The sequence below is a fragment of the Typopeltis vanoorti genome, chromosome 9, assembly GCF_054136105.1.
Source record: "Typopeltis vanoorti isolate ZY-2024b chromosome 9, IOZ_Tvanoo_1.0, whole genome shotgun sequence".
NCBI classification, from domain to species: domain Eukaryota; kingdom Metazoa; phylum Arthropoda; class Arachnida; order Uropygi; family Thelyphonidae; genus Typopeltis; species Typopeltis vanoorti.
Window position 1 is genome coordinate 65,647,137 of NC_143557.1, and position 12,312 is coordinate 65,659,448.

At 35.4% G+C, this 12,312-nt stretch overlaps 1 protein-coding gene across 1 annotated transcript in view; it reads left to right on the forward strand.

Moving 5' to 3' along the window:
• Positions 1-12,312, forward strand: part of LOC150103102 (tubulin beta chain) — a 53,957-nt gene that overhangs the window by 19,818 nt on the left and 21,827 nt on the right. The window contains exon 3 of the mRNA XM_090397324.1: positions 6,880-6,990. Within this exon, the coding sequence (XP_090253450.1) occupies positions 6,880-6,990 (111 nt within the window). The remainder of the gene's footprint in view (positions 1-6,879; positions 6,991-12,312) is intronic.

The following is a 12,312-nucleotide window of genomic DNA, read 5'->3' on the forward strand; positions in this document are numbered from 1 at the left end:
TGACTGCATGATAGTGAAAATAGAACATTTGAGGCTATTCAGTGTGAGATTGAGACCAGCAGAACAAAATATGCAGTTGGGTGCTGCTATAGACCAGGCAATGGAATAGATGATGGAGATAGTATAGGCAAATAGACTCAATGAGTGGAGGACAGGTAATTATTATGGGGAGATTTCAACTATGATAATGGATTTTAGGATTACTACCTGAGACAGCATGTGATGGAATATACTAGAGGATGCGAGAGTGCTCGATCTAGTAATTGCATCTGAGAATTTGACTATAACAAATATGACCATGCTGCCATCATTTGGTGATCATAAGGTCTTGACCTGGCAGGTGGCTAAATGTGTGGAATTTTCAATTAAGATATGGTATATGTGAAATTATTGGGCTGGTAAGTATGACAAGCTTAGAAGATTACTTGGATCAGTGCCATGGCATGTAAGACTGCAAGGGCTGGATGTTGATAGTGCATAGGAAGTGGTAAAGGAGTGTTTGAGGGAGGTAATGGCTGACTGCATACCTCGAGTCTGGAGAGTAAATCAAGTGGGAGTTAAATGGATGAATAACACCATTAAGCTTGAGCTGCATAAAAAGAAACAATTGCGGTGGGAATTTAAGGAGAAAGGTAATCTGCAGGCACACGAACAGTACAAAGCACAGTCCAGAAGGGTAACTAGTTTGGAAAGAAAAGCAAAAGCAGGTTATGAAAGGAAATTAGCAACACAAGCTAAAGAGAATCCCAATCAGTTCTTTCAATATGCTGCAAGTAAAAGAAAAAATGTGTACAGCAGAATGATTTAACGAATGCAGATGGTAGCGAAGTAACTGAATCAGTCGAAATAGTAGAATTACTAAGCAAACACTTTGCAAGAGTATATCATCCAGGTGGTGATATTGGAGGAATGAGGGAACCAGTGGCTTATACAGGAATCGAGGTGAATAGTATATTACAGAACTTTAACGTGAATACATCTGTGGGATTGGATGGTATACCAGCTCGAGTCTTATATGAAGTGGCAAAGGAATTGTCAGTGCCCTTGAGCATATTGTTTAAGTCTCAGCTCTGGGTTAGTTCCGAGGAGTTGGAAAGAGGGGAAAATAGTTCCATTGCATAAAGGAGCCTCCAAGAATGCTGTTGCAAATTACCAACCGATCAGCATATCAGAAGTCATTGTCAAGGTATTGGAGAAATTAGTCAAAGGGTAGATCATGCCTCAGTAACTTGCTCATGTTTTATAATACAGTGATGGGTGAATTGGATGAGGGTAATGGGTTTATAGTGATACTGCTGGACTTTGCTAAGGCCTTTGACAGGATACCACATGGAATTCTAATCAGTAAAACTGCAGCACATGGGGGAATGGATATAAGGTTGGTGAGATGGATAGGAGGGTGGTTGATGGAGAGATATCAGAGAGTAGTTTATTCAGGAGTAGAGTCCAAAAGAAGGCCTGTAACTAGTAGTGTGCTTGCTACAGGGTTCTGTTCTTGGACCACTGCTATTTAATTTGCTCATTAATGGTATAGGAAAGGAACTGTTTTTTTTTTTTTTTTTTTTTTTTTTTTTTTTTTTTTTTTTTTGCATCATCAGCAAAAATTTATTTGCTGATGATGCAAAGTTGGGGTAGAGGAATAGTGAATACACATGATGTCAAAATTTTGCAGGATGATTTGGATAGATTGGCAGACTGGGTTAAGGTAATGAATGGATGTCAATGTAATGTAGCAAAGTGTAAGGTTATGCATTTTTTGGGGAAAAAGATTAGCAGCAGTATACCACATCGGTGGAACTGTACTCCAGGAAATTGACGAAGCCAGATATTTGGGAGTGTTGGTGAATAGAGAGTTGAAGTTTGGGGGGGGGGACAGCAAAAGTGACTAAATCAGCTCATCAGATCACTTGGTTACTGAAGAATACTTTGATGAGCAGAGACAAGCAGGTTATTGTTCCTCTTTATCAAGCCTTGATAAGACCCCATCTTGACTACTGTGTGCAGATCTAGGCACCAGGGTTTCTTGGTGATGGGGAAGAGATAGAGGATCCACAGGCGAGTGACCAAGATGGTAGCTGGTCTATGGAATGAACCTTACGAGAACACATTGAAGATCTGTGGGTTACAGAAATTGGTTGATAGGCAAAAAAGGGGTGATGTGATTGAGATTTTCAAATTACTGAGGGGTTTTTACAAGATTAATTTAGAGGAAATTTTTTAGACCAGGTCTGGTGGTGGGAGAACTATGGGGCCATCCATGGAAACTGAGCAATGGTGTTAGGACTAGGTTTTTTACTTGGAGAGTGGTGAATGAGTGGAATAAGCTGCCAGAGTCTGTTGTGGGTGCCATGACTGTGAAGGATAATAAATTTAGTTTAATCCTTTATCCAAGTGTGTGCAAACAAAGTTTGTGCCTGAAGATAGTATCTTCAGGACTCCCCAGTCCTGAATATACTTTCAGGTGCAAACTTTGTTGTTTGCACACACTTGGATAAAGGATTAAACTAAATTTATTATAGTCTGACCAAGTGAAAAATAAACTTTCAATGACTGTGAATGAGTTCAAAACAAAGTATGATAGATATTGTGCAAATGCTGAATAGTTCTTGACATGATGTTTAGGGCCTCTCTCGATGAGTCTAAGGACTCCTTAGAGTTTCCTAATAATAATGTACTTGTAGGCACTTCCATGGTCACTTCTCCAGTGAATTGGCAATCATCATTCCTCCACTTTCTGATCTCCAAATTTAATTTTCCATCTTCATTGAAAAAAAGATGCCTAAATACCTGAAATATTTTACTTGTTCTATAGACTCTCCATTCAGAATGCAACTGAAGTTTTCTGTGTTCCTGCCTATTTTCATAGTTTTGATCCTTTTAGTGTTGATTTTTGTAAAATATGGTTTCTTACTGTGACCTCCATGGAAACCATTTATTAATCACAGATTTGGTCTGTTCTCTCATATATATTCTTAATTGTGACAAGTGAACTAACAAAGAGAAGAAGACTTTTTTTTTTTTTTTTTCACATATCCTGTAGTAGAAGAAATGAGAATGTGTTTGTGCGTGCATGTGTTATTCCCCCCCCCCATAACTAGATAAAAAAATTGTATAAAGATTGCATTGCCTATTTAAACTTTGGAACCACAGATAACTAATTTATTAACTTCATGACACTTACAAGCTTTGTTACTATTTCTTACAGTAAGGACAATAAGTATCTTTTTTTTTTCTCAAAAAATTTTAACAATTGTTAGTGAGCTTTTTTTATTAATTTACTTACATATCCCAAGGTGACAAACTGGTATTTAAGCTAGAGAAAGTGAAAAAGGACATGGATAACAGGCCGATTGACAGATATTAGTGAGTTGGTCCTGGAAGAGGGAAATCATTAATGGTGTGTAATAAAACATACACCATTTAGGGCCATTTATTAACTTATATTTTAATGTTATTGGGAAAGGTTTCAGTGAAGAATGTGGAGTTGTTTGCCAAAGATACAAAATTAGGAAACTGTGACCTTATGGTATATCTTAGTCTATTTTTGGCTCTTTGTAACTAGATGGCTGGTTTCCTCTCTAGTCATTCACCGCCAACCACAAAGAATGACTTTTTCTCTTCTACTTTCCCAACCAATGCTGGAGCATCTCAGGACTATTTTTATCATTTTCATCCTCTAAGTAGCATACCACTGGTCTCAAATCATATTCATTTCAGTCTTCATCTGCACTGTGCACATGGCACTGATGTGCCTATAGGTCCCTCAACCTTGTGTATGGGATGAATACAGTAGTTCCCCCCCCCCCTTATCTGCCGGAAATTTTCAAGACACCCCATGGATACCTGAGACCATAGGTAGTACCAAACCCTATATATACTGTGCTTTTTTCTATACATACATACGAGGGTGGTCTGGAAAGTTCTCGGCCTTGACCATAGATGGCAACTCTATCGGCAAGATTTTTTTTTCTAAATTGGTACATCTGTCATAAGTATCCATGTGAAATTGCAAGTCATTCTATCAAGTAGTTCATTTATACAGCTGTCTGAAGCAAAAGTGTTGTCTGTATCCCTTGAAATGGATAAAATTGAGTATCATGCAGTTATAAAATTCTTTGTAAAAGAAGGTTTAATGCCAAAACAAATTCATTCGAAGTACATAAAAGTTTATGGACACTCTTCTCCTTAGTTTTCAACAATTAAGAAATGGGCTACTGAGTTTAAACGTGGCCATACCAGCCTTGAAGATGATCCACATGAAGGATATCCAAAAAGTGTAACAACATCAGAAATCATTGCTCAAGTGCACGATATGTTATTGGATGACCGGTGAGTCAATGTACGTGAAATTGCTGGGACTATGGGCATTTCAAAAGAACGTGTAGGATATATTTTGCATGAAGAATTGCAAATGAAAAAGCTTTGTGCGAGATGGGTGTCGTGCTTGCCCACAGCAGATCAAAAACGCACTCGCATGAAAATCTCTGAACAGTGCTTGGAGTGTTTTAACAAGAATAAAACTGACTTTGTGTGTCGATTTATTACTATGGATGAGACTTGGATTCACCATTACACACCAGAATCCAAACAGCAGTCAAAACAATGGACAAAAGCCGGTTGTTCAACACCAAAGAAGACAAAGTCGGTTCCATTCAGCAGGAAAGGTCATGGCATTGGTGTTTTGGGATGCTAAAGGCATTTTGTTTATTAATTATCTTGAAAAGGGTAAAACAATAACTTGGGAATATTATTCAGATCTTTTAACCGGACTAGGCGAAAAAAATTCGTGAGAAAGGATCGGTTTGCAGAAGAAAAAAATCATCTTTCATCAGGACAATGCTCCTGCCCACAAAGGTGTTTTGGCAATGGGAAAATTAAGGGATCTGCACTATGAATTGTTGGAACATCCACCCTATTCTCCCAGATTTGGCTCCCTCTAACTTCTGTCTCTTCCCAAAACAAACTCTTCTTGCTGGTCAGTGTTTTTCTTTGAATCAAGAGGTGATTGCAGCTGTAGAGGGGTATTTTGCAGATCTTACTGAGAACCACTACAAGGACTGGATAATAGTGCTGGAGCATCCCTAGAATAAATGTATTAATCTTAAGAGAGATATGTTGAAAAATAAAAATAATTATTAAATTTATAAATTCGTTTTTTTATTGTTAGGCCAAGAACTTTTCAGAGCACCTTCATACATACTTATGATAAAGTTTAGTTTATAAATTAGGCACGGCTTCATTTCGGCAATGTAAAATTACATAGGCAAAGTGGATATTAGATCCAACATTATTTCAAAGCCAAATGTTTCTAGAAACTATAAAACGTTTTGTAAGTTGACCTGAGAGCTTACGAGAATACAATCCTCGGCATCCCCGAGTTGCCTTAGCTACTAAGTCAAGTGGTGAAAGCTAAGGCAACTTGGGGATGCCGAGGATTGTATTCTCGTAGGCTCTCAGGTCAACTTACGAAACGTTTTATAGTTTCTAGAAACATTCGGCTTTGAAATAATGTTGGTTCTAATATTCACTTTGCTGATGTAATTATAAATTGTTTGTTTATTTATTGCTGTTTTTCCATTTAATATTTCTGGACCAGGGTTAACTGCAGATAGCGAACCCACGGAAAAGGGGGAACTACAGTGTGTGTGTCTGTGTAGACATGCATGCGCACACACTAGTTTGTATGGTTTGTTATTACTTCATTTTGCTTGACAAATGCTTGGTAGGCACTTTACTAACAGCAGTTTGCTTTTTCTTTTCTTTTTTTTTTAATTGGAGTTTAAAAATTTAAATAGTTTTTCTGCAAAGGCTCATTTCAAATCTTTGTATGATTTATAAAAGCTTATTTGTACATGGAAGAGAGTTCCTTGGATTAGAATAAAGTTTTATGAACATGCTTTTAAAAAAAGGTTTATGAATAACAAGATTTGGATATTTTAGTTGCAGAAAACTTAAGTTCAAGACTCCATATTAAGACAGCTAATGGATCTTAGCAGATTGTTGGTTTAATTTAAAAAGCTCTGTTTGTAGCAGAAGGGAAATTATTGTCTCTGGTCAAGCTAATATTAAATTACAGCTTTACAACTTTTACTTGTTAGTTTTTTAAATAGATGCCAAAAGAATTTATCTTCAGACAGTGCATGGAGGGATTATTTCTTATGAAAATTGGCTAGTTGTAATTTGAATTTAACTAAGACTGAAGAGACTAAACTGAAACTTCCAAGTTAATTTCGGGTGTAAGGAGGAGTTTGTTACATGTAGCTGAAACAAGCATTGAGAGAATGTGAATATATTGAAGACAAAAAAAAAAATCTTCAGTGATTGAAAATATGTAGGGTGGCATTCAGTAACAAGTTATAAAAACAGCAAGCTTTGTGTAACTAAAAATTAGTCATTATTTGTTAAAAGATGTTAATGAAGATTGTTTAATTTAGAACTGAACATGTCACTTATTATGGTTTATGTATAAATATATATGTAAAAAAAAATGGGGTAGGGGAGCAAGAATGTAAGCTGTAAGTGTGGATATACATCCACATTCCATCTGGGGTAGTGATCACCTATGTGAATAATTTTTTCCCCCCAAATAAGTTTGTTTCAGATTTATTTTGGAGTGGGTTTCCTCATTATTTTGATTTCTCTCCTTGCAAACATAAAATTGATCACACATATGGTATCAGCATTGAATTTACTTTAAAATATAAACATTTTGGTAAGTCAGGTGTTTATGCTGTTGTAGCTTGGATGGATGCTGATTTAGCCTTAATTTATAGAAAGCGCTTAGTTATATTCAGCTATATTATACCACTGTGTTCATATCTGTGATCCCTTCCATAAATTTTTAATTTTTCAGATATACTTTTTTTATTCTATTTTTAGGAGGAAAGTATGTCCCAAGAGCAATTTTGTTGGATCTTGAGCCTGGAACCATGGATTCTGTTCGTTCAGGTCCTTTTGGACAGCTTTTTAGGCCAGATAACTTTGTATTTGGTAAGTTTAAGTTAGTAATTCAGAAACAGAAAATATTAATACGATGCATGCACTTAATTTATATAAGACAACTAAAATTTGCATTTTCAAATACAGGTATATAACAAATGTATAATTATATGGGTATCCGGAGAGTTCATCGAAAAACAGTTTACCGAAAGGCAATTCATCGAAAAAGCAATTCACCGATGAGTAGTTAATCGAAAAGACAATTCATCGAAAATACAGTTCACCGAAAAAGGAATTATAAGGCGTGTGGGGGCGAAGATGTGTGTGCAATTTTTTTTATTTATTTTTGGTTTGTTTTGGATTATTTTGAGAGGTATATATCTTTTTATTATTCTACTATTTATAACTACTGTTTATCCTACTTCGTACGGAAAGCGATTTTTTGGCGGGGCATACTGGTTGCAGTGAATGATATCCACTGAGGTGGGTATAGTTGAGATGTTAAAAGAATATTTCATAAAGGGATTTCATCCTTGTGAAATTTTTTAGCTCATATCTAGCCGTTGATGAAACATGGCTTCGTCACTATGACCCAGAGAACAAACAACAGTCAATGGAGTGGAGACACAAAGGTTCTCCATGATCAAAGAAGTTTCGAATCAAACAGTCAGCAGGGAAATTTCTTGCCATTGTCTTTTAGGATATGGATGGTGTAATCCTTACCTTACCTCAAGAAAGGTGAAACTGTTACAGCAGCTCTGAAGGAATTGAAGGAGGTATTGAAGGAAAATCGGTTCGAGAAACTAAGCAGAGGCGTGTTGCTTTTGCAGGACAATGCACCTGTTTATGAAATCCAACAGACAATATACAACTTGGGATTACAATATCTACCTCAAACACCATATTCACCAGGACTGGCCCCAGGGCCTGCCCTAGAAATTTTGTCACCACGTGCAGTAGCATATTTTTCCGCCCCTTCCCCTTAAAAAAAACTCTTTTACTTAATTATTTATACACATACACAAATATAAATATACGCAAAAAAAGAAATTGATCGAAATCAAACCGGGACTGCGGGGTGACGACAAGCAGTAGGGTACGCGCAGTCGCCATAATGTGGAGTTGCTCCATCATGTTGGAAAATGAGGTCCTACACATTCTCAATCTGGGGAAACACAAATTTCTCTAGCATATTTAGGTATGCCACTCTCGTAATCGTCTCCTCGTGGAAAAATGGCTCAACAATGCGATCATGCATGATCGCATTGCTGAGCCATATTTTCGAACCAACTCGAAAATTCCAAAACAGAAAAATCAACTTTAAGAAACATCTCATCTCTGGAAAATGGAAGACTACAAAAAAACTCGGCATGAATGTATAAAAAAAAGTCCTCCATCCTAAACTTATTTTCTACAAAACTGCAGAAACCGAGAAGAGAAAAATTCTACAGCTCATTTAATAAAACTGCTGAAAAGGACTTCAGCATCTACATTTATCAAGGATGTCAAGCACCTTTATCAGGGCGTTTAACCTGAAGTTGAGTTAGCCTGTCTCATACGAGGATGGAAGGCTTTCCTCTCTGAAACTTGGTTTTTTTTTTTCTTGCCGAAAAACAAGTGAACTGAATTGGAAAAACACGCAGGGATTTAAGGCCAGTTGCTTCTTCCTTAATTCAAAACAACTCAACCCAATTCCAATTTCCTTTAGCACTGTGTTTTCTAACTGTGATCTGCCGACCACTGGCATCCTTCAAAAGTCGAATAAGACTTCCAACCACTGCTGATCTAAATATAACACCAGATGAGTATGCTTCTAAAAGGTTTACAGGTTTGTTTTTTAAGACTCTTTATTCATCATTCCTTATTTTATTATTTTCCTTTCCTAGAGAATATTTTAACCTTTTATTTATTTTTTAACAATCTGCACTGATCACCTCCTGAAAACCCAGAAATATACCTACACATACACTCATCAGTATTCTTAGCCTAATCCTTCCCCTTATTAACTGCAATTACTTGCTTTCGAGGTTATTCGGGACATAAGTGCATGTAGCACTCCTGTCGTTGAGGAATAACAGAAACAGGAGTAAATAAGTGAAACGTGATTGAAAAATCTTCAGGAATGAATTTTTTTCAAGTTTTCCAATATTTTTACTCTGAATTCCTGTATATTTTATTATTATATCGTGAAAAATGTTTACATCAAAGAATCGATTTATTATTATTATTAGTAGTAGTAGTTGTAATATTAATGATTAATACTATTTTCCCTCATCCTCCTCAATATAATGATTGTTGGTATAGCAATGCTGCTTTACTAAGGAATAATTACAGAACAATATCGATTCTTATTGTTTTTCTTGTCCGATTTGCCTATTTCCAGGAGGAAAAGCCTAGTCATCTCAGTATTAGGCCTATTAGCTTACATTCAGTAAATTTATTTATTTATTACATTTATTAATGAAAAAATTTTATTTAGATTCCGTATTTGAAACTTTTACAAAAAAATGTCGAACCCTTCCAGTTTTCAGTTCAGCTATATTCGGGGCTACAATGAATAGTGTCGAAATTATGTATACAATAACTCGCAGATTTAGCAGAATTCGCAGACGTTTTCAGAACAAGAAGCTGAATGCACGGTTCAGTTTTAGTTCGTAATGGATCGCTTGTATCATGACATTTCTGTAAAGAAGTTCCTAAATGATATTAGCAATTTCGCTCTGGCTGGATGAAATTTAATGAAATTTTTAATTTCAATCGACTAGACTTATTGTGACATAATTTGGTAGAACGAATTTCTTAGCCTATTCCTCCCCTTATTAACTGCAATTACATGTTTTCGAGGTTATTCGGGAGATAAGTGCATGTGGTACTCCTGTCTTCTCTACAGATAAATCACTAACTGTACAATAAAAAAGGATGTACACTTACATTAAATGCTCTAAAATGCAAGAAAATAATTATTATGTTTCAATGACCACTTAAATATGTTGTCTGTATCATGAGTAACGTTCCACATTGTTACTGAAGATATTTAAACAATACTTTGCAAGAAAAATGACTTTTCGATGAATTATGAAAGAATTCATCGCAAAATTTTCGATGAATTGCATTTTCGACGAATTGTCGTTCGATGAATTGCCTTTTCGACGAATTGCCATTCGTTAAATTGTCGTTCGGTGAATTGTTTATTTGGCAAATTGCTTTTTTGATGAATTGCATTCGATGAATTGTCTTTCGATTAACTGTTTTTTGATGAATTTGCCTGTAACCATTATATGTGTGAAATATTATTCCTATAAGTAACATTTTGCTATGAATTTTGAAGTCAAGCTTAAGTCAAATGCTACAGTAGCAAATGCTTTTATACAAAATTAGAATGAATTTTGTTTTAATTTTTACATTTAAATCATAAATGAAATGTTTTGATTTGAAGTAAAGCACTTCAATAACTTGGGAGTCAAAAAAAAAAAAAACAGAAAAAAACATCAAAGCTGTTTTAAAGGTTTCTAGTGTTATATTTCAGAAAAATGACTTGGCTGTTATTTATAAATGTTATTTACAGTCTTTTAATTGTTATGGATATACTGTTATCAAAATACCTAACACTGGCTGAGTCGTTAGCGTACTACGCTCTCCAACCAAAAGGCTGCAGTTCGAATCCTGCCATGGGCATGGCTGTTTGTGATTGTCTTTCACTTTCATACAACTATATATGCACTTTCCCAAAATGGAGTGGATCACCATGGGAGTAGACCCAACCCTCCCATAATGGGAGAGGCCTTTACCCAGTGGGGGGGGGGGGTTACAGGCTAAAAACAGATATCTAACACTCTGTGTTGACAGTAGAGGAAGAAGCAAACTTCAATCCCTTGCTAGCTGGTGGGGGGGGGGGGGGAAGAGTCTTAATGTTATTTTGCATGGGACGGATATAAGCATTCAAGGATTGGCTGGTGATGGGCCTCGGCTAACCAAATTGTACTCTTTATGCTTAAACTAGAAATAAACATGATGGTACAGCATGATGCAATTTAATGCTAGGTGGGGTGTCACCTGGTTAAACAAGCCTCCCCTCCCCCATCTGTTTGTGTAGGAGAACCAGGGTGAACAGTGAAAAGTCAACTACTGAAACAAACTCCAATCCAATATCTAGAAGAACAAACCTAATATTAGAAGAATTGAAGATAGGAACCACAACATAAGGAGTATCAGTTAGAAAGGAAATCAAACTTGCTGAACAGGAAAAGTGCCATGTGGACATAATTATCTCTTACTGATTCAAAGAATGAAATAGGTGAGATCCTACTAAATAATAAATGTTATGTTTGGGCAATGACGATCAAAGAAAGGAAGTAGTAGTGATAGTGTATTTTATATATATTTCCCTCTTTATGTATATTATTATTCTCTCTATATACTTATGAGGTGAAATATTATATTAATTTCTTTTACTAACAATTATTTTTATTTTGACTCCGAGTGTCCCTATATGTTATTATATTTGCACAAAGAGTTCACTCCAATTGGTGCAATGACTTTAACTCACTCTTTCAGAATCCAACTAATCATTGACTTAAAACCAAGTACAAAATAAACACATTTAATAAAACTAAAACAATATATATACACTTCTAGCAATAATACATAACTATAACTAATTATATGGATCCAAGGCCTTATTTAAAAATATAAACTTACTCTTAAGACTAAACACTTTTTCTTTCACAATCACAAAAAAAAATGTTCATAGTCTTTTTCTCTTTCTGTTAAGGCTCTTTTCCAAAAGTTACAAGGCTTCATTTTCAGGATCCTTTTCATCAATCAATGTAACACACATAAAAGTCTTCTCGACTAAATCTTGTTTCCTTTTAGTAGCAATACTCATCAGATCAGGCATCCTTAATACCTATAAATCTTCTTAATCAATATATTTTCTAAACATTCACTTTCAGGCATCCTGAATACTTATAGGTTTTCCTTATCAATATTTTCTCTAAGAAAAACATTCACTTTAGAATGTAAGCAACAAGTTCTTCTTTCATTCACAATACTAAATGACAGTCTTAACTTTTTCCACTTTAAAAAAAACTTACAGTTTCAAGATTCCCTTTTATTCATTACTTATTCCTCCTTGAAACCTATTATTTCCACTATTCCTTTTTCGGAATACACTATAAAATTTCTTCTGACTGCCACACACAAAAAAATCAAGTTCCTTCCAACTTGAATATTTACCGGCCAGTTTATAAAAACTTGCAGTTTCAAGAATTCCTTTTATTCATTACTTATTTCACCTTGAAACCTAATATTTTCACTATTCCCTTTTCGGAATACACTAGGAAATTTCTTCCGACTGCCACACACAAAAACAAA